Source organism: Nicotiana tomentosiformis, chromosome 12 (assembly GCF_000390325.3).
Source record: "Nicotiana tomentosiformis chromosome 12, ASM39032v3, whole genome shotgun sequence".
Taxonomy (NCBI): Eukaryota; Viridiplantae; Streptophyta; class Magnoliopsida; order Solanales; family Solanaceae; genus Nicotiana; species Nicotiana tomentosiformis.
The window spans coordinates 32,641,256-32,659,387 of record NC_090823.1 but is presented as its reverse complement, the minus strand read 5'-3'; the positions used below and the strand labels follow the sequence as shown (position 1 = coordinate 32,659,387).

The 18,132-nt window shown below is 36.7% G+C and overlaps 1 protein-coding gene and 1 long non-coding RNA gene across 3 annotated transcripts; both read left to right on the top strand.

Moving 5' to 3' along the window:
* Positions 1–3,201: 3,201 nt before the first annotated feature.
* Positions 3,202–12,432, top strand: LOC104105585 (uncharacterized). The gene is made up of 3 exons (XR_011412700.1): positions 3,202–3,818; positions 7,252–7,311; positions 12,133–12,432. It is a non-coding gene; the product is annotated as an uncharacterized lncRNA (long non-coding RNA).
* A 1,446-nt stretch (positions 12,433–13,878) lies between these two features.
* LOC104105586 (inactive glucose-1-phosphate adenylyltransferase small subunit 2, chloroplastic) lies at positions 13,879–17,519 on the top strand. 2 transcript variants are annotated; one of them, XM_009613933.4, is made up of 9 exons: positions 13,879–14,367; positions 14,895–15,185; positions 15,467–15,718; positions 15,839–16,006; positions 16,139–16,242; positions 16,345–16,459; positions 16,588–16,686; positions 16,901–17,008; positions 17,173–17,519. In XM_009613933.4, the coding sequence occupies exons 1-9, from the start codon at positions 14,209–14,211 to the stop codon at positions 17,287–17,289; spliced, it is 1,413 nt and encodes a 470-aa protein (XP_009612228.1). In that variant the 5' UTR covers positions 13,879–14,208; the 3' UTR covers positions 17,290–17,519. The 2 variants fall into 2 exon arrangements, with proteins under 2 accessions (XP_009612228.1, XP_009612229.1); XM_009613934.4 differs by having other exon boundaries at positions 13,882–14,367; positions 16,348–16,459.
* The last annotated feature ends 613 nt before the right edge of the window (positions 17,520–18,132 follow it).

The window sequence follows — 18,132 nt, the reverse complement described above, 5'->3', positions numbered from 1 at the left end:
GCCTGAGTTGTTAGGTCATTTGGCTAAGTGGGCAGTCGAAATTAGCGAACTCAACATTGAATACAAGACCATGGCTATAATTAAGTCACAAGTTTTGGCCGATTTTGTGGCTGATTTCAGTCCAGGATTAATGCCTTTAGCTGCTACAGAAGCAGTGTTGGTATCGGGAAAATTACGGAAATTTGTAACTTGTTCATGGATGGAGCCTCCAACGTAATAGGGTCCGATCTCGGGGTAGTTTTAATCACTCCTTCGGGGAAAAACCTAAGGCAGGCCATTAGAATTGTACTATTAACTAATAATGATGCCGAGTACGAGGTTTTGGTTATAGGACTTAAATTAGCTTGGGGACTAGGTTCTGAGGTCATCGAGATAAAATGCGACTCCCAGCTGGTGGTAAACCAAGTGTATGGAATTTTAGACACCAAGGAGGAGCGCATGCAACAGTACTTGAAAGAGGTTCAAGCATTACTCGCACGGTTTAGAGAGTGGTCAATTATCCACATTCCAAGGGAGAAAATATATGGAGACAGACGCATTGGCTAATTTGGGTTCATCCACCGATATGAAAGGGTCTGATTTTGGTACGGTCATTCAATTATTGCATTCGGTGTTGGATGTGGATGGCTACTCTGAAGTCAATTCAACCAACTTAATTTGGGATTGGAGGAACGAGTTCATTGAATATCTAAGACATAGAAAATTGCTCGAAGACTCAAAAGTATCCCGGGCACTACGGACCAAGGCGGCTCGTTACAGTCTTGTTGACGGATAGTTATACATGAGGTCGTTCCAGGGGCCATTGGCTTGGTGTCTAGGGGCCTCATAGGCTGACTACTCGACAAGGGAAGTTTATGAAGGAGTCTGCAGAAACCACTCCAGTGCAGACTCGTTGGTTCTCAAGTTAGTCAAGACCGGCTACTATTGGCCCCGAATGGAGCAAGACGTGAAGCCATTTGGACAAAAGTGCGATAAATGTCAACGCTGTGCACAGTTTACTGATAAAGCTGAAGTTCTCAAGCGGGATTCTCAGGTAAGTTGGAAAAGAAGAGGAAATTGTAAAAGTAAAGAGTTAGAATGATGGGTAGTGGACAAATTATAGACGGTAAAAATCGTAGTCATGATTATCTCGAAAATTGGCAAAAATATTTACTGAATCACGGAGCAACACGTGTTCGGGTCATTAATGCAAGAAGACGTGCGTCCTTTCAAGTGTCAAAGACCGTTCATGAACTTTCCCGCCAAGAAAGTAACTCTTATCTACTTTCCAGTAACACTAAGTTGTGTAACCAGAAAGGGGGGACTATCTGTATGGGGTAAAATTGGTTAGTGACTGCTGAGCGAATGGCAGAATGACATGTGGAACTAAAGATAGGTGGGATGTGAGTCAACAAACAACTGGCATCAGATGTAAGCATGCAATCGGTACTGAACGAATCCCGAAGACAGAGTAACCGGTAACAAAAGATCCAAAGCATTGTCATCGGATAACATTCAATGGGTAACCGTTACAGAGAATATTTGTATTTATAGCCAATTGTTATGCATCCATCAATAACGGTTTTATTCTCATTCAATAGGAGCTTTATTTTGGGATCTTGTTTCCCTGAATAGGGTTATAAATAGGAGTATTAGCAACCATTATAGACACTAAATATTTTGCACAAAAAAAACTATAATTTACTTTCATATTACGCTCAGTCTTGGTTCTTGAACATTTTTCTCACTCTTGCCATCGGAAATGCTAAGTTCTTAGTCAGGCTTGTAATCTTCCTTAATTTCATTTGATAATCTTATTTATGTTCTTATTTATTTACTATTTTTGGGTCAAATCGATTCGCTTGTCTATAAACAACGCTATAAATTCAACCGTAGTATTTTACTGGTAAACAAGATTGTTGGGTAAATAGTTGAAATTGATTTAGTATTATTGAACTATCGGATTATCGATTCGTGACTCGGTTTGTTTAATTTTTCTAATGGTTTAACCGATTGATTCAATAAGCTTTATTAAAATTGTATTTTTAGACCTTATTTTCATTCTCATACTTTTTCTCCAACTGCTTTCTCGATTTCTCATTTTCTTCAAGCTCCAAGCTTCCATCCATTTCAATTTCTTTTTATTTTTTTGTATCTTAGGATTCTAACACTGGACATTGGTAACTAATGACTCACGCAGTCTGAAAATCGGATAATATGTTTGATGAAAATGGATTCGAACTTGTAGCATTTAATATTGGGATTTTTACCTATATGTACTATATTAGAAACTTATTTACAAATTAGTATTAATGAGTATCTCATTATATTAGGAATTGAATATGAAATTCCCTCTTCTCTCTCTCTCTCTCTCTCTCTCTCTCTCTCTCTCTCATTCTCTATCAGTATTCTTATATTAATATCTTCGTGTGGATTAATTGAAGAAATGATACTACTATTAAGTGAAAAAAAGAAGAGTAGATTAGTACCTAGCAAAGTTCTTGCTTCAGATCTTATGAAAACGAGGAAGTAAATAAGGAAAAATTAGCTTTGATGAAGAGAATTATTTTAGTTATCATTCTTTTAGCTTTTTGGAATCAATAAACAAAATAGTATTAATTAGAAGCGAGTAGATTGAATTGAAAACTATGTTAATCTATTAAAAACTCCATTGACAATCATTTAAAAGCTTCAAAGCTTTGATTTAGAAAATGAAATTTCATGAAATTATTTTTTGTTTGGATTGGGTGTTGTTGTAAATTATTGGAAATATCTTTTGGAGTTTATATCTCAAATTTGAGACAATTTGGTAAAGATTCGAGGTTGTTTTAGTTGAAATTTCAGATTGAAACTCGAAAAAGAAGACATGAACAAATTGTATATATTTTGTATGTCGAATGTAGAAACGGAATACAAAATATCTACAACTTACATAATTGTATATAAATTGTATGTAAATTGTAGTTTTTGACCGGATTCTGTACAAAAAATATATATTTATGTTGTAGATAAATTGTAGATTTTGACCGAATTTGTATATATTTTGTAAAAAACTTTTGTTACTTCCCGTAAATATGAAAACTTAGGCAAAATCGGGGAAATAATTTTAAAATCTTGTATATATACGAAAAAGTCCCTTTAATATTTAGGAAACAACATAAGACCGACTAGGCCTCGACTTAGCCTACTTATATTTGAGAAATCTGAACTTTTAAGATTCAGCATAGGCAGTCCGACAGTAATTCATTTTCTAATTATCTTTTAAAAATTATGAGCATTATTTTCTGAAAGGTACAATTCTTGAGCATTGTTAACGCTTCGGGGTATATTAATCTTGCTGAGATATGGAAATGGAATATCATAGATTTCATGCTGCCCTCCCAACACCCTGGCCCTATCACATGTATTTTTCAAAGTTCCTTCAATCCAAAGTGACTCTCACCTTATGAAATGTAGACAGTTTGGGATAACTTGGCCATCTAATCATTTTAGTGCATACTTCCATCTACTGAAATTTGTTCATGAATTGCAACTAAATAACCTTTTCCTGAATAAGGAACTTTATTTCTTAATGAGACAACTTGAGAAGGGAGTTAGCAGACGTCTTTATGTTTCCAATGTAATTTGGCTTGGGATATCTTGGTAAGAGTTGGTAAGTTCATGATATTTATTCTAGTATCATGTCTGTCACACAGTGACTTGTAGCTTTTTTTTCTTTCATTAGTTGCTAGCTTCAATTTATTTTTGCATTAGCTGATGAATATTAAAATCTCCCTAATGTAATGAGTGCAGGTACTCCTTGCATATTTGGTGTTCTGACATGTGATACCTTGGAACAGGTAAATTTTCTAGGCAATCAGTTCTATTCTTCACAAGCATATTAGTAGGATTATATCTATGGCAGTGACTAATTGTGGTAGCGATTTTGTAGTAATTTGTTACTTTGTTTCTTTTATTTCTAACTTCAATTAAGTATGGCCTTTTACTAATGTGTCCTAACAATCATATATAGCTTTAGAGTAAAATAACAAAGCTTGGATCTTCACCTTCTCTGCACATGCCAGTTGTGCATGGCATAAAAACACATCATATTCAAGGAGTCTAGTTTTAAGAGGTGGGGAAGAGTTTGCATGACGTTCATTTTCTCTATTTGATTTTATTCTTCCAGTAACTTCAAAATGACTAGGAAAAGAAAAGGGCAGCCCGGTTCAAAATGACTAGGCAAAACATGAATTTGCAACCTGAAAAATGGATAACGTCCTTCTTACTCGTGTCAAATGTTTATTTGTCAACTGTACAAAGAGAATATTTTAAGTTACATAAACCGCATCTTAATCCCATTAGTTGCTCATATGTGGAAAATAGTGATCATGCCCCAGCCCTTGCACTCAGTTGAGAAAAAGTAAGAAAATCTTTGAAGGAACTCTGCCAAGAATAATGTATCTACAGGGGGCAATGAAGAAGCTAAAAAATGAAAGATGCATGAGCAAAGAGCAATTGACATTAAAATCAGAACTACCATGATTTCGGTCTAGGAGTCTGATCTCAACAACAACAACAACAACAACAACAACCCAGTGTTATCACACAAGTGGGATATGGGGAGGGTAGTGTGTACGCAGACCTTACCCCTACCTTGTGAAGGTAGATAGACTGTTTCCGAAAGATCCTCGGCTTAAAAAACAGTAAAACAGGAAGCAACCAACTATAACAACAAGAAAAAACAAAGACACTATGGGTGCGTTTGGTATAAAAAAAATATTTTCCGGAAAACATTTTTCAATTTTTCCATGTTTGGTTGGCTTAAATGTTTTGAAAAATATTTTCCTCCAATTGGAGGAAAATGTTTTCCCTATCAAAAGAAAACATTTTTCAAAACTCTTTTTCAACCTTCTCCACCCTATTCCCCATGCCCACCAACTCCACCAACCAACCCTCACCCACCCCACCCCCAAACCACCCCAACCCCCTACCCTCTACCCCGACCACACCCACCCACCCCAACCTCGCCACCACCCACCCTAAATAGAACTATTATTAAGAGTACTTTCTTTTCATGATGTAGGAAAAGTAGTTTCTTTCATTTCAACAAAAAGAGTAATTTCTTTTCATGTTGTAAAAAAAATACTTTCTTTTTCAACAAAATAAAGTACTTTCTTTTTAGTTATCGAGCTCAAATTTTAACGTTGTTCTTGTGTGAAAATGTAAAGTAGCACATTAGTTCTTTTGGGTTTGTGTAAATTTTGAAAAGAACAATTAAATTCTTGAAGAAAATAGAGTCTTGGGGAAGGGAGTGGGGGAAAGGAGTACAGGAAACATGGGGATTTTGAGGAATGTAAGTTGAGGAAAGTAGCATAAAAAACTAGTTTCCTAAAAATATTTTGTACTCTCTAACCAAATATTTTATTAAGTTCGATCGGTGCTCTTTGTTCTCGAATTGTTGTAACTATGCATATATTTCTACCTTCACTTGTGCAGCTAACTTACTTGCCTATATTAAAATCAATCAACTATACCTCAATCCCGAATCCGTTGGGTTGATAATATGAATCCTTCATTTCCATATTTATTCAGGTTCATTTCATTATGATACTAAATTATTATATGCCTTTTAGGCATACTACAAGTTCTCTAAATCTTACACTTATCCCTTTACACACGTAACTAGTGTAATCTCAATTAGTTGGTCTTTTATGTGGATCTTTTCTTTCAATTGTGTTCTGTTTTTAGTTAAGTTTATATTTATTTTAAGAGATTTGAGGTCCTGTTAGGCAACTTCATTTCAGGTGATTTTAAAGTCTCATTTTTTTTATTTTTAAGATTAAGACGTCTGAATCTGTATACACGCCTGAATATCAAGATATGTATTAAGATTAAGACATCTGAATCTGAACACACATCTGAATGTTAAGATGTGTATTAAGATCTGAATACTAAATGATTAAGACTGTTTGATTTTTAACGTCTGAATGTATAAAATTTACGTTTATTTGAAAATTAATAAACATAAAATTCAAATAAAATACTAATTAATCTAATATTCCATCACTAAAATATATAGCTTTTTAAAATATGATAGTTGCCTTGCTGGTGGTGATGGCTAACGGTAGTGCTTGTGAATGCCGACTAAAAGCGATGGTTGGTGGTAGATTTGGTTAATGGTGGTAGTTTAGGGTAGTAGCTAGTGGAGATTGGTAGTGGTAGCTATTATGATTGAGGATGGTGGTGGTGGGCGGTGATAGTTAATAATGGCGGGTGGTGGTGGTGGTAGTTGTGATTGAGGAAGATGGTGGTGGGTGGTGGTAGTTTATAATGATGGGCAGTGCCAGCTATGGTTGTTGATGGTGATGGGGTGGTTAGTTGTGGTAGTTGAGGTGGATTAGTATTGATTGTCGTTGAGAATGATGGTGGTGGGAGTGGTGGGGATGGTGAGTGGCATGGTGGTAGTTGATAATGGTAGGCGGTGACGGCAGTTAATAATGAATATGGATGATAGCATCTTAATGAAACTAAGTCTCTGTTATAGATCTTAATGATACAGACATATTCAGACCCATTAAGTGGTTGTGAAGTAAAAAAAATAAACATACTTAACGATTAAGATCTGAATAATTAAGATTCAGATTTTAAAAACAAACGCACTTAATGTATGAAATCTGAATGAATAAGATTCAGACCTCCATTAAGTGCAAACAAACGAGGCCTAAGTCTACTTCGTTCCTTTTTTGGACCTATAATCATTTTTTTGCCACACCTATATACTACCTATGGACCAGTACATCTTGAAGTCCACATTGAACATGACCTAACCATCTTAGGCAACTTCTTTCATGGTACCCTCTATATGTGCTATCTGTACCATCTGTAGGATATCATAATTTTTAACTTGGCCAGCTTACTTAAACCTAAAGTTATTCAAGAGAAAAATCATCTTTGACATTCTGAGCACCAGTTGGTATGTCTTTCATCTAATATTGCACCTTGTTTATCAGAAGAGTAGCCTAAATGTTTTGTGGAGAAAAATGAAGTTGAACAAATTAAAGTATTGCTGTTGATAGCTGTTAATTTCTGTGGATCACTATAAGATCTATAATTTACCGCCTCTTGGATCTGTATATATCCCAACATTCTTCTTGGCTAGCTGGAAAATTGACCAGAACCCCTCTAATCTCCCCTGCCCTTATTTTCTCTCTCCTGCCTCGTATGCTATCAAGGGCAACGTCTTTGTGGTTTGATAGCATATCGTATGATGAAAATCCCATAATATTGCAGGCTTTCAATCGTGCTGGTGGAAAGTCTGGGAATAAAGGTGCCGAAGCAGCATTGACAGCTGTAAGTTGCCTGTAATTGTGTGGCATTACTTATTGTATCAACACGTTATCCATCTTGTCCGATTCTGCTCAAAATGCCCATGTTATACGGTGTTTTTCTGTAATTTCTTAAGTATCATTATTCTTAGTGCGAGTTGTAGCTTGGATTCACAAGATTTGGAATAAAATGCATATAAAGCACAAAAGCTAAGAAGATGCTATTTTGATTGTCTCTGGCAGTTGATACTGTCTATATTCCAAAAGCATGATCTTGGTTATACTTCTCACTTCCTTGGTTGGGTCTTTCTTTGGATAACTAAATGTGTGCATACGAACTGTAATTGTCCCTTAATTTAGTGACACTTCTTCAGGCGAAGAAATCTATCGTACACCTAATAAGACTGAACCCAAATGTCACTTTACAGGAAAATAGCAGGGTAAAGAAAATGAAATATATGGTATAGAAGTGTTTTTGTCTTTTGAACATTCAAGAGTGTGGTCTAGTGGTCAATGAATTTGGGTGCAAACCTTGAAGAGCAGGGTTCAAATTCCAACAAGACAAAAAATACTAGTGACTTCTTCCCATCTGCCTAAGCCTTGGTGGCAGAGTTACCATGTACTTGTGTTGGTGGGAGGTAGCATGCAGGGGCAGAGTTAGAGTGCTGGAAGCAGGTTTGGCCGAACCCAGTAGCTTTGGTTCGAACCCTGTATTTGTCTTAAAATCTATTGACTAAGGTATAAATTCTTAATAGAACCCAGTAACTTCAAAAAAATTAGAATTTCGAACCCATAAACTTGAAATCTTGACTCCACCTCTGGCAGTAGGTACTTAGTGAAATAGTCGAGGTGCGCACAAGCAGACTTGGATACCATTATTGTTGTGAGAAGGCACGGAAGAAAATATGTTATTGATATTAGATGATAAATACAATACAAGAGGTCTCTATTTATAGCTATACACTACAAAGAGATATTACTCCTCTTCCAATGTGGGACAAGACTACTCTATACATATCTGTAAACTAACACTCCCCCTCAAGCCGGTGCATACACATCATATGTACCGAGCTTGTTACACATGTAGCTAATACGGGAACCAGTAAGAGACTTAGTGAAAATATCTGCTTTGTAACAATATCTCCTGAAAGAATTTTTTTCTGACAAAGTGACAGTCGATCTCAATGTGTTTAGTCCTCTCATGAAACACCGGATTTGACGCAATATGAAGAGCAACTTGGTTATCACACACTAGTTCCATCTTGCTGATTTCTCCAAACTTTAACTCCTTGAGCAACTGCTTGACCGAAACTAACTCACACGTCGCCATAGCCATGGCCCGATATTCGGTTTCGGCGATAGATCGAGCAACTACATTCTGTTTCTTGCTCTTCCACGAGACCAAGTTACTTCCTACTAGAACACAATATCCAGACGTAGAACGTCTATCAAAAGGTGATCCTGCCCAATCAGCATCTGTGTACCCAACAATCTGCTCGTGGCCTCGATCCTCGAATAGAAATCCTTTGCTTGGAGCTGACTTTATATACCGAAGAATGCGAACAACTGCATCCCAGTGACTATCACAGGGAGAATCCATAAACTGACTTACAACACTCACCGGAAAAGAGATGTTAGGTTTAGTCACTGTGATGTAATTCAATTTGCCAACCAACCTCATATATCTTGTAGGGTCTCTAAGAGGCTCCCCCTGTCCAGGCAGAAGCTTAGCATTCGGATCCATAGGAGAGCCAATAGGTCTGCAACCCATCATTCCAGTCTCCTCAAGAATGTCTAAGGCATACTTCCGTTGTGAAATAACAATACTTGAACTAAATTGAGCGACCTCAATACCTAGAAAATACTTCAATCTACCCAGATCCTTAGTCTGGAAGTGCTGAAAGAGATGTTGCTTCAGATTGGTAATACCATCCTGATCATTACCAGTAATAACAATATCATCAACATAAACCACTATATAAATACACAGATTAGGAGCAGAATGCTGACAAAACACAGAATGATCAGCCTCACTACGAGTCATACCGAACTCCTGAATAATTGTGCTGAACTTACCAAACCAAGCTCGAGGGGACTGTTTCAAACCATATAGTGACCTGTGCAATCTGCACACACAACCATTAAACTCCCCCTGAGCAATAAAACCAGGTGGTTGCTCCATATAAACTTCTTCCTCAAGATCACCGTGGAGAAAAATATTCTTAATGTCTAACTAATAAACAGCCATGGACAAAAAGAGACGAACAGATGCTACTTTAGCCACGGGAGAGAAAGTATCACTATAATCAAGCCCAAAAATCTGAGTATATCCTTTTGCAACAAGACGAGCCTTAAGCCGATCAACCTCGCCATCCGGGCCGACTTTGACTGCATAAACCCAATGCCAACCAACTGGAGCTGTAGGTGGTGGAGCTGGAGTGACTGAATCTCCAAAGATGAAACTGGTAGTACCTCAGAAATGTCTAAGTGATGACCTGAACCTGTGAAGTATGATTGGGTTTCAAAGAAGGTAACATCAACGGACATAAGGTACCGCTGGAGGTCAGGAGAATAGCATCGATACCCCTTTTGTGTTCTCGAGAAACCCAGAAATACGCACTTAAGAGCACGAGGAGCTGACTTATCTGTTCCTGGAGTAAGGTTATGGACAAAACAAGTGCTTCCAAAGATACGGGGTGGAAGAGAGAACAAAGGTAAGTGGGGAAACATGACAGAGAATGAAACTTGGTTTTGGATAGCTGAAGATGACATACGATTAATAAGATAGCAAGATGTAAGAACTGCATCCCCCAAAAACGCAACGGGGCATGAGATTGTATGAGCAGTTTCAATAAGATGTCTATTATTTCTTTCAGCTAGCCCATTTTGTTGAGATGTGTACGGACAAGATGTTTGATGAATAATCCCATGAGATTTCATAAACTGCTGAAATGGAGAAGACAAATACTCTCGGGCATTATCACTACGAAATGTGCGAATAGAAACCCCAAATTGATTTTGAATTTTAGCGTGGAAGGTCTGGAAAATAGAAAACAGCTCAGATCGATTTTTTATCAAAAATATCCAAGTGCACCTAGAATAATCATCAATGAAACTGACAAAGTAACGGAATCCCAAGGTGGAACTGACCCGACTAGGACCCCAAAGATCTGAATGGACTAAAGTAAAGGGTGACTCTGCTCGATTATCAAGACGCCGAGGGAAATGGGAGAGAGTATGCTTATCGAGCTGACATGACTCATATTGTAGAGCTGACACGCGAGATAAACCAGATACCATTTTCTAAAGTTTTGACAAATTGGGATGTCCCAACCGTTTATGTAATAAATCTGGTGAATCAGTAACAGGACAAGTTGTAGAAGGAAGACAAGATGTGAGTCCATGTGATTTAGCAAGGATAAGGTATTAAAGTCCGTTTGATTCATGCCCGGTACCAATGATCCGCCCCGTACTGCGTTCATGTATAAAAACATGGTCATCAAGAAATAAAACAGCGCATTTAAGTGATTTGGCTAAGCGACTAACAACTATTAGATTAAAAGGACTATTGAGAACATAAATGACTGAATCTAAAGGTAAGGAAGTAAGTGGGTTTGCTTGACCTATTGCAGTTGCCATGGTTTGAGACCCATTGGCCATTGTGACTTTTGTAAGAGATTGAAAATACGAAATAGTAGTGAAGAGATTTGTTACCAGAAATATGATTTGATGCACCTGAATCAATGACTCAAGACTCAGAGGATGAAGATTGGGAGAAACAAGTCACGCTATTACCTGTTTGAACAATAGAAGCTATCTCAGAAGATGTCTGCTTACATGCTTTGTACTGAAGGAACTCAATATAATCTGCAAAAAAACTATCTGACTATTCAAAGCATTGGTTCTCATGTCGCTACGAGATGTAGTAGTAGGGTTAACTTGAAATAGTGGAAATAAGTAACTCCGGTGAGAAAACTGAAGAAATAGCTTGAAAAACACTGTTTACAGCAGGAAAACAGAACACTGTTTCTGTGCCGGAAACAACACTGTTCACATTGGAAATGCCGGAATCTACTATAACTGACGAAAAAACTCAAAGTGGTCGGAATGAAACAAAACCAGTGAGGGTAGGATCGGAATTACCAGGCGATCCTACTGTTCAACTGAAACTTTTTCAAAATCTGGCCGGAACAGTGCTCACGCGCCAGCGCGTGGGTCCGATCTCGCCGAATTCTTTTTTCCAGGCGCGTGAGGGCGCGTGGACGTGTGTTTTCCGGTCGGGTTGACTGGGGTTTGGTCGCCGGAGCCTGATGAGTCTTGTGGTGGTGTTGGTTTTTGCACAACACCAACAGAAAATGATTTGCTTACGGACAACCTTCTAAGTCGCCGGAAAATTGCACGGCGAAGAGGTCTTTCTTCCCGCAAGTCGCTGGAATGATGCACAACGACGGGTTTCTCACTAATGCTCCGATACCATGTGAGAAGGCACGAGAGTAAATATGTTATTGATATTAGATGATAAATACAATACAAGAGGTCCCTATTTATAGCTATACACTACAAGGAGATATTACTCCTATTCCAATATGGGACAAGACTACACTATACATATCTGTAAACTAACAATTGTCACAAAAAAAGAAATTGTTTTTATCTTTTCTATTGGATAGAGAACTTCAATTTTTGGGTCCACAAATCTCTCAACTTGATTTTTATTGTGAAAATTGTTACGAAAAGCTTGAAGTGCAGCTTGAAATGTTCCAAGTTCAGATAGCTTTGGTTTTCTTGGAAGTCTTGTTTTACTGTGCTTCAAGTTTGATTTTATACTAATGTGCTAATGTTTCAGGATTGAAATGGCATCTTTGTTCGAGCATCATTTGAAGCCCTTAGAGTAGGCAAAGATCCTTGTTTCCAGCAGCTGTATCATTTGCAAGAAAATTGTTGCAATTCGGAAATTGTTCTTCTGTGGAACCAGAATTGTCTTATTGAGAATTGTTTGCAGTAATGCCATTCTTGGACAAAACTGCAATCTTTCAATTTCGTATTTTTGAATATTAAAGACTTTTTGTTTTTTCTTCGGTTGTCCGTGCTTGCAAGTTGGCCCGGACACCTATTATAAAAATAAACTCTCTTTTCCCATGCTGAATTTACTGACATGATACTTGTTTCGATGGTAATACAGCACCCCCCACCCCACCCCCCCAATTCTCCAATAGTAGAAAACAAAAGTAAATAACAGAAGAATGATTAATTTTTAATGTGCTGCTACTTCTGTAAGTTTAGATATTAAGGTTAGGTGTATGGAACAGGTTTTTTCTTAAGAAACTTCTGTTTCTTTTCTTTTCCATTTTAAAAGGATATACTCTTCTAACTGTCCTATATGATTAATTCGTTATGTACTGCTAACTTGTGTAAGTTTAAATATCAAGGTTAGGTATAGAGAAGTTTCTTTTCTTTTTTTTCTTGTATCGAGATTGTAGAATTAAGTGAACTTACCATTTGAATCCTACAACGTTTGGTTTTGGTTTGAAGACTAAGTTATGCTGAAATTAGTTATATTGGGATTAGTAATCTGATATTATTTATATTAATATTGGAATTGTCAATTTTACTGCTTTATCTTGTGATAACTTATTTTAGGATTACTATTCCTCCCTCTGTCAGGTATAAGTTATTCTGATACTATTTTTATTCCTTGGATAACTTATTCCAGGATTAGTAATCAAAAAAGAAATAAGATGGTACTCAACTTTTATCCGAAGATTATATTTGCTTATCTATCATACCAATCCGAAGATTATATTTGCTTATCTATCATACCAAACGAAAGTGTTTAGTTACTGTCAGATTAATTTCAAAAAATTTAGCCAATTGGATTAATTCTTAAATTGAGAGTTTTGAACTTTGTGGGATCAATTGTTCATCTTCTTAAAAAATCAATTGTTAGGAATGTTTGAAAAATATCCTAAAACATGGAGCATTATTATCAATATAAAATGTGAGTTGGAGTAATTAGCTTTTTCGTAATAGCAAAAAGTTTCTCATTATTAGGTGTAAAGCTAATTATTGAGAGACCATTGTTAGTATTAAAAGCATTAGTCCACATTTTAAAATGTAAATTGGATATAAAATTCTTGAAACTTGCTTGGTATAGAATTTAGAGGGGACAATAACAGAAGACACGAAAGCAGAGATAATGCCTACCTTCGGATCCACTCCATTCTCATTTGCCAAAAGTAAGCAAAACTTTCTTAAGATTCCTTTCAAACTTCAAATATTGCTAACCACCCCCACCCTTCGGATCACCTTGTATAATTTATCAGATTATTGTCATAATTCAACTTGTAAATGAGTTTCATGAGAATGAGACGGTGATGTTTTTAAGACTTTACGTCGTGTCTTAAATTTATATTTACTTTATATTATTTTCAAATAATGTCAACTTGATATATATACTCATTATAATTTAGAAAGATATTATTTACACAAACACATATATAAAAAGAACTTTTTTTTGTAAGGATGACACCCTTACTAAAGAGAAATGAAAAATAAATAGAGATGAAAAAAGAGACGTATGGAATAACATGATTATCATATGAGAATTTTTTTTAATTACATTGTATATGTGAAGAGAAGCTTAGAATCAAAGTTAAACATAGAACCATGAAAAAGGGACAAAGAAAACCTTAGCAACAATAGAATGTATTTATGATAGGTTCACTTTAAGCTAACTAATTGTAGGACAATATTCTGATGTTTTCATATACTACATGTTACACTGTTCATGAACCAGAAGAAAGCTAAATATTCCCTCCTAAACTTCCCCTTCTTAAATTGCTGTCACATCACATAAAGGGAAGATGAAGCAAAGTATACCAAGTAGGGGATATAGAGATTTTGACATACAAAGTATTCAGTCATGTCTCTTCCTACTTGGCTGAATCTCAAGATTAATGCCCCTCATTTTGTTTACAAGCCTACATCAAAGCTCATTCCAGCTTCTGTTCCATCAAAGTTGAATCTATCATATACACAACATTTTGAATGTCCAAACTCTCTAATTCCTCCAGCAGACCAGGTTTGCTAACCTTTTCCTTAAACACTCACATTATTTACATCTGTATAACAGCTCATGGACCGCTAGCGGTTGAACTCGAAAGGAGTTCGCCGAGAAACTTGCTTTAGGCGAATCCCACATTCAAATGGGATGGAAAGGTTAGGGGCCATTAAAGGTGGGTTCAAGAATTTCAACTGTCGGGGTACATGACCGAACTGCTCAACCAGTTCCCCCGACTTTTGATTTTAAGGGTTCCAAGTAAAATATATGACTGTTCTATACATACACATATATATCCAAAAATTTTGTAGTTAACGGGGTCCAGTGACCCCTCTTCTCCAAATATAGGTCGCCTCTGACTGTGAGGCCTCAAAAGTTGGGCCAGAGCGGACAATACCTTGGCAGTCGGGCTTGAGTCTGTTATATTTTATTACTGTTTTCTAGTGGTTCTTAAAAGAAGAAAAATGTCAATGTTTCAAGAATCTATAATGTAGATGTTCTTTTTTCTTCACCTCAGATATTTAAAAGATCTTAACTATTGTTGCCAGAATGTTGCAGCAATTGTGTTTGGAGATGGATCAAATTCAAGACTTTATCCATTGACAAAGAGAAGGTCAGAGTCTGCACTTCCTATCGCAGGGAACTACAGACTCATTGATGCAGTTGTTAGTAACTGCATCAATAGTAATATAAGGAAGGTATATGCACTTACACAGTTTAACTCTGCCTCTCTAAATTCCCACCTTTCAAGAGCTTATTCTAGTGCACGAATCGGGAACGAAGCATTAGTTGAAGTCATTGCAGCTTATCAGAGCCCTGAGGGCAAAGGATGGTTTCAGGTAAAGAAACACAAAAGGTAGTTTCAAACCTTTACTATGTGCATGTTTTCCAACTATCTATAAATGCTTGCTAAAACATTCCCCCTCGAGTAGCTGTTAATACGAATAAGAAAAACTCTGATATTGCCATTTCTATGCATTCAATTATTCTACGGATAGAGGAGTACATAGAGTTGAAGACAGTAAGACTTTGTTGAAATTGTTCGTTTGGAACTTTCCCCAAAAGCTAATCATATGTTCTCTCCGTCGGAACAATGGGGGTCATTTTCTTGTATTCTCAGGGAACTGCTGATGCTATAAGAAGATGTTTGTGGGTACTAGAAGAGTACCCGATCCTCGAGTTTCTACTGCTTCCCGGTTACCATCTTTACAAAATGGATTTCCAGGAACTCTTAGAGGCTCACTGGAACAACAGAGCTGATATAACTGTTGCAGTGTTAAGTCGAACGAGGGATAACGATACAGAATTTGGTACTTTCCAACTAAATTCTGAAAATCAAGTCATTGCTTTCAAAGACAATCCAGAGAAGCGAGTACGACTTCCAATTGCTTCATTTGTTTCTCATTAAGTCATTTCATACTGCTAAAAAAGAACATGAATTAGCACTGGAGGTTCTTTAATTTCCTTGTAAAAGATCAACACATTATTTCAGGTACAAAATTCAGAGAAATTGAAAGACATTTCTCATGATAATTTTGCCAGCATGGATATCTATGTTGTTAATAAAGATGCTATGATAAAGCTTCTGACAGAGTATCATCCTTTGGCCAATGACTTCAGAAGAGAAGTTGTACCAGGTGCAATTTCCTTAGGAATGAATGTAAGAGTCATGTATTTTCATATCTACCAGATCTTTAAGATTTTCTCAACATAAAATATCTCCCTCTTGTGGTGTAAACATAGTCAATATTTTGTTTTCGCTCTAATTTAAACCGTTCTTTGGAACAAACAGGTATATGCACACAAATTCAGCGGCTACTGGGACGATATCAGAAGCATTGAAGCTTACTACCGGGCAAATATGGAAAGCATAAAGAATACAAATAAGGCATATTGGTCAGTATCTTCAAAAGTCTCAAGAATAAAAGGCACTACATCCCTTTAATGTTACCCAGAATAGGTCCTTCAATGACTTAATAAAAATTTCATTTTCGATAGCAGCATGTATGACAAAGACTCTCCGCTATACACTTTGCCTCGACACCTACCTCCAACTCAGATAACTGATGCTGTTATAACGGACTCTGTGATCGGAGATGGATGCTTTCTCAATGTATAAAAGTGATCAATTGTCCTTGAAATTTATAAAAAGAAAATTAGAATTTTTATTAAGACCAAGACTATACAACCATTTGGCCTCACAAACATCTTTCTTTCGCGCTTCGTGTTTTCTGAGTGCAGAGATGCAAGATCAGAGGTACAGTTGTTGGCATGAGAACAAGAGTAGGTGATGGAGCAACTGTTGAGGATTCAGTAATAATGGGTTCCGATACCTATCAAGTAAGACACATGAAAACATTTTATTTACTTTCATCGGAGAGATACCTATTCGAGGGTCTATCGGAAACAGCCTCTATCCCAGACCTCATTTGATCCCACTGTGTTTGTTGTTGGAGAGATCCCTTATATTTCTACTTTTGATTCTTATCCACTCATGGTACTTAGGAGGATTAAGTTTCTAGAGAAGGATATTTAACTTAGTGAAAATATGCAGGGCGGTCGCTTAGAGGAGGATATCCACATTCCTATTGGAATTGGAGAAGGCACGCAAATAAGGAAAGCAATAATTGATAAGAATGTGAGAATTGGCAAAAATGTTAAGGTATTTTAAGAGAATTTCTGGTTTGAACATCTATGATGCTAAGGACTAGATGTTTGAATTTGCAAATAAAAAGTCTTATAGCAGAGAACATTGTGCCTTGATCTTGTCAGTTTCATTTTCTTTCCTTTGTCAAACTGCATTCATAATTTATTGTTTTCATGCAGATTTTGAATAGGGAAAATGTCCAAGAGTGTAGTAATGAAGAAAATGGCTACATTATCACTGGAGGCATAGTTGTAATTTTGAAGGGTGCCATTATTCCAAATGGAAGCATTATATGAGTTTCGCTTTGGACAGAAAATATCATTCTTTCAATGATTTGATAGGAATACATAGCTGCAGGAAGTCAAATTGTACACTGAGAATTTTCTTTTCTTGAGACATTTTAGTTCAGACTTAGATAATACAGAATGATGCTGTGATGACTTGAATTCATGTGAAGGGGAATAAAGTTTCCAAATTCTTGGAATCTTTTAATAAAAATATGTCAGCTTGTTCTTTTTGGTGGAAAGAGTACTGTTTACCCCAAAATTGAGTAACAATTGAATTTGTACCCAGTTTAAAGGATACATAGTTTAATTCAACACGAATAATTAAGAAGAGCAGATAAATAAATTAAAGATGAAATAAATGATCATACCAATCTTGATGTTATGAACAAGCTTGATCTTAAATTGAGCGGTGATCCCGTCCTCGATTGGACCCTCGGTTCGAGCCCAATAGTGAATGAAGAATAGAAAAAGTAAACAAAGTTCTCAACAATAACTAGAAGGTAAAAACAAACTTTTATTGCCTTGAATTGCGTGTTACAATGTGTCAGACTAAAGAAAAACTTCCCCTTTATATAGTAGAAGAGTTTCGGTCTTAATAAAAGCCATAAAAAGGTAAAAATCTTCTTTTCCCGATAATTGTTGATCCATAATTGACATCGAGCGAGGTTCGCGTCGTGATATCCGGTTGAGGGCGGGTATCACAACCCTCTATCCATCATGCATAACCGTTCAATGTGTCTCCCGAGGTCTAGAACTTACACTCGGCCCGGACGCGTCGCTTTTCCACGCCCGGTATTGGACATACCGTTCACCCTTCTTGGGTCTTGATACGAAGGATCTTTGACCTCGGCT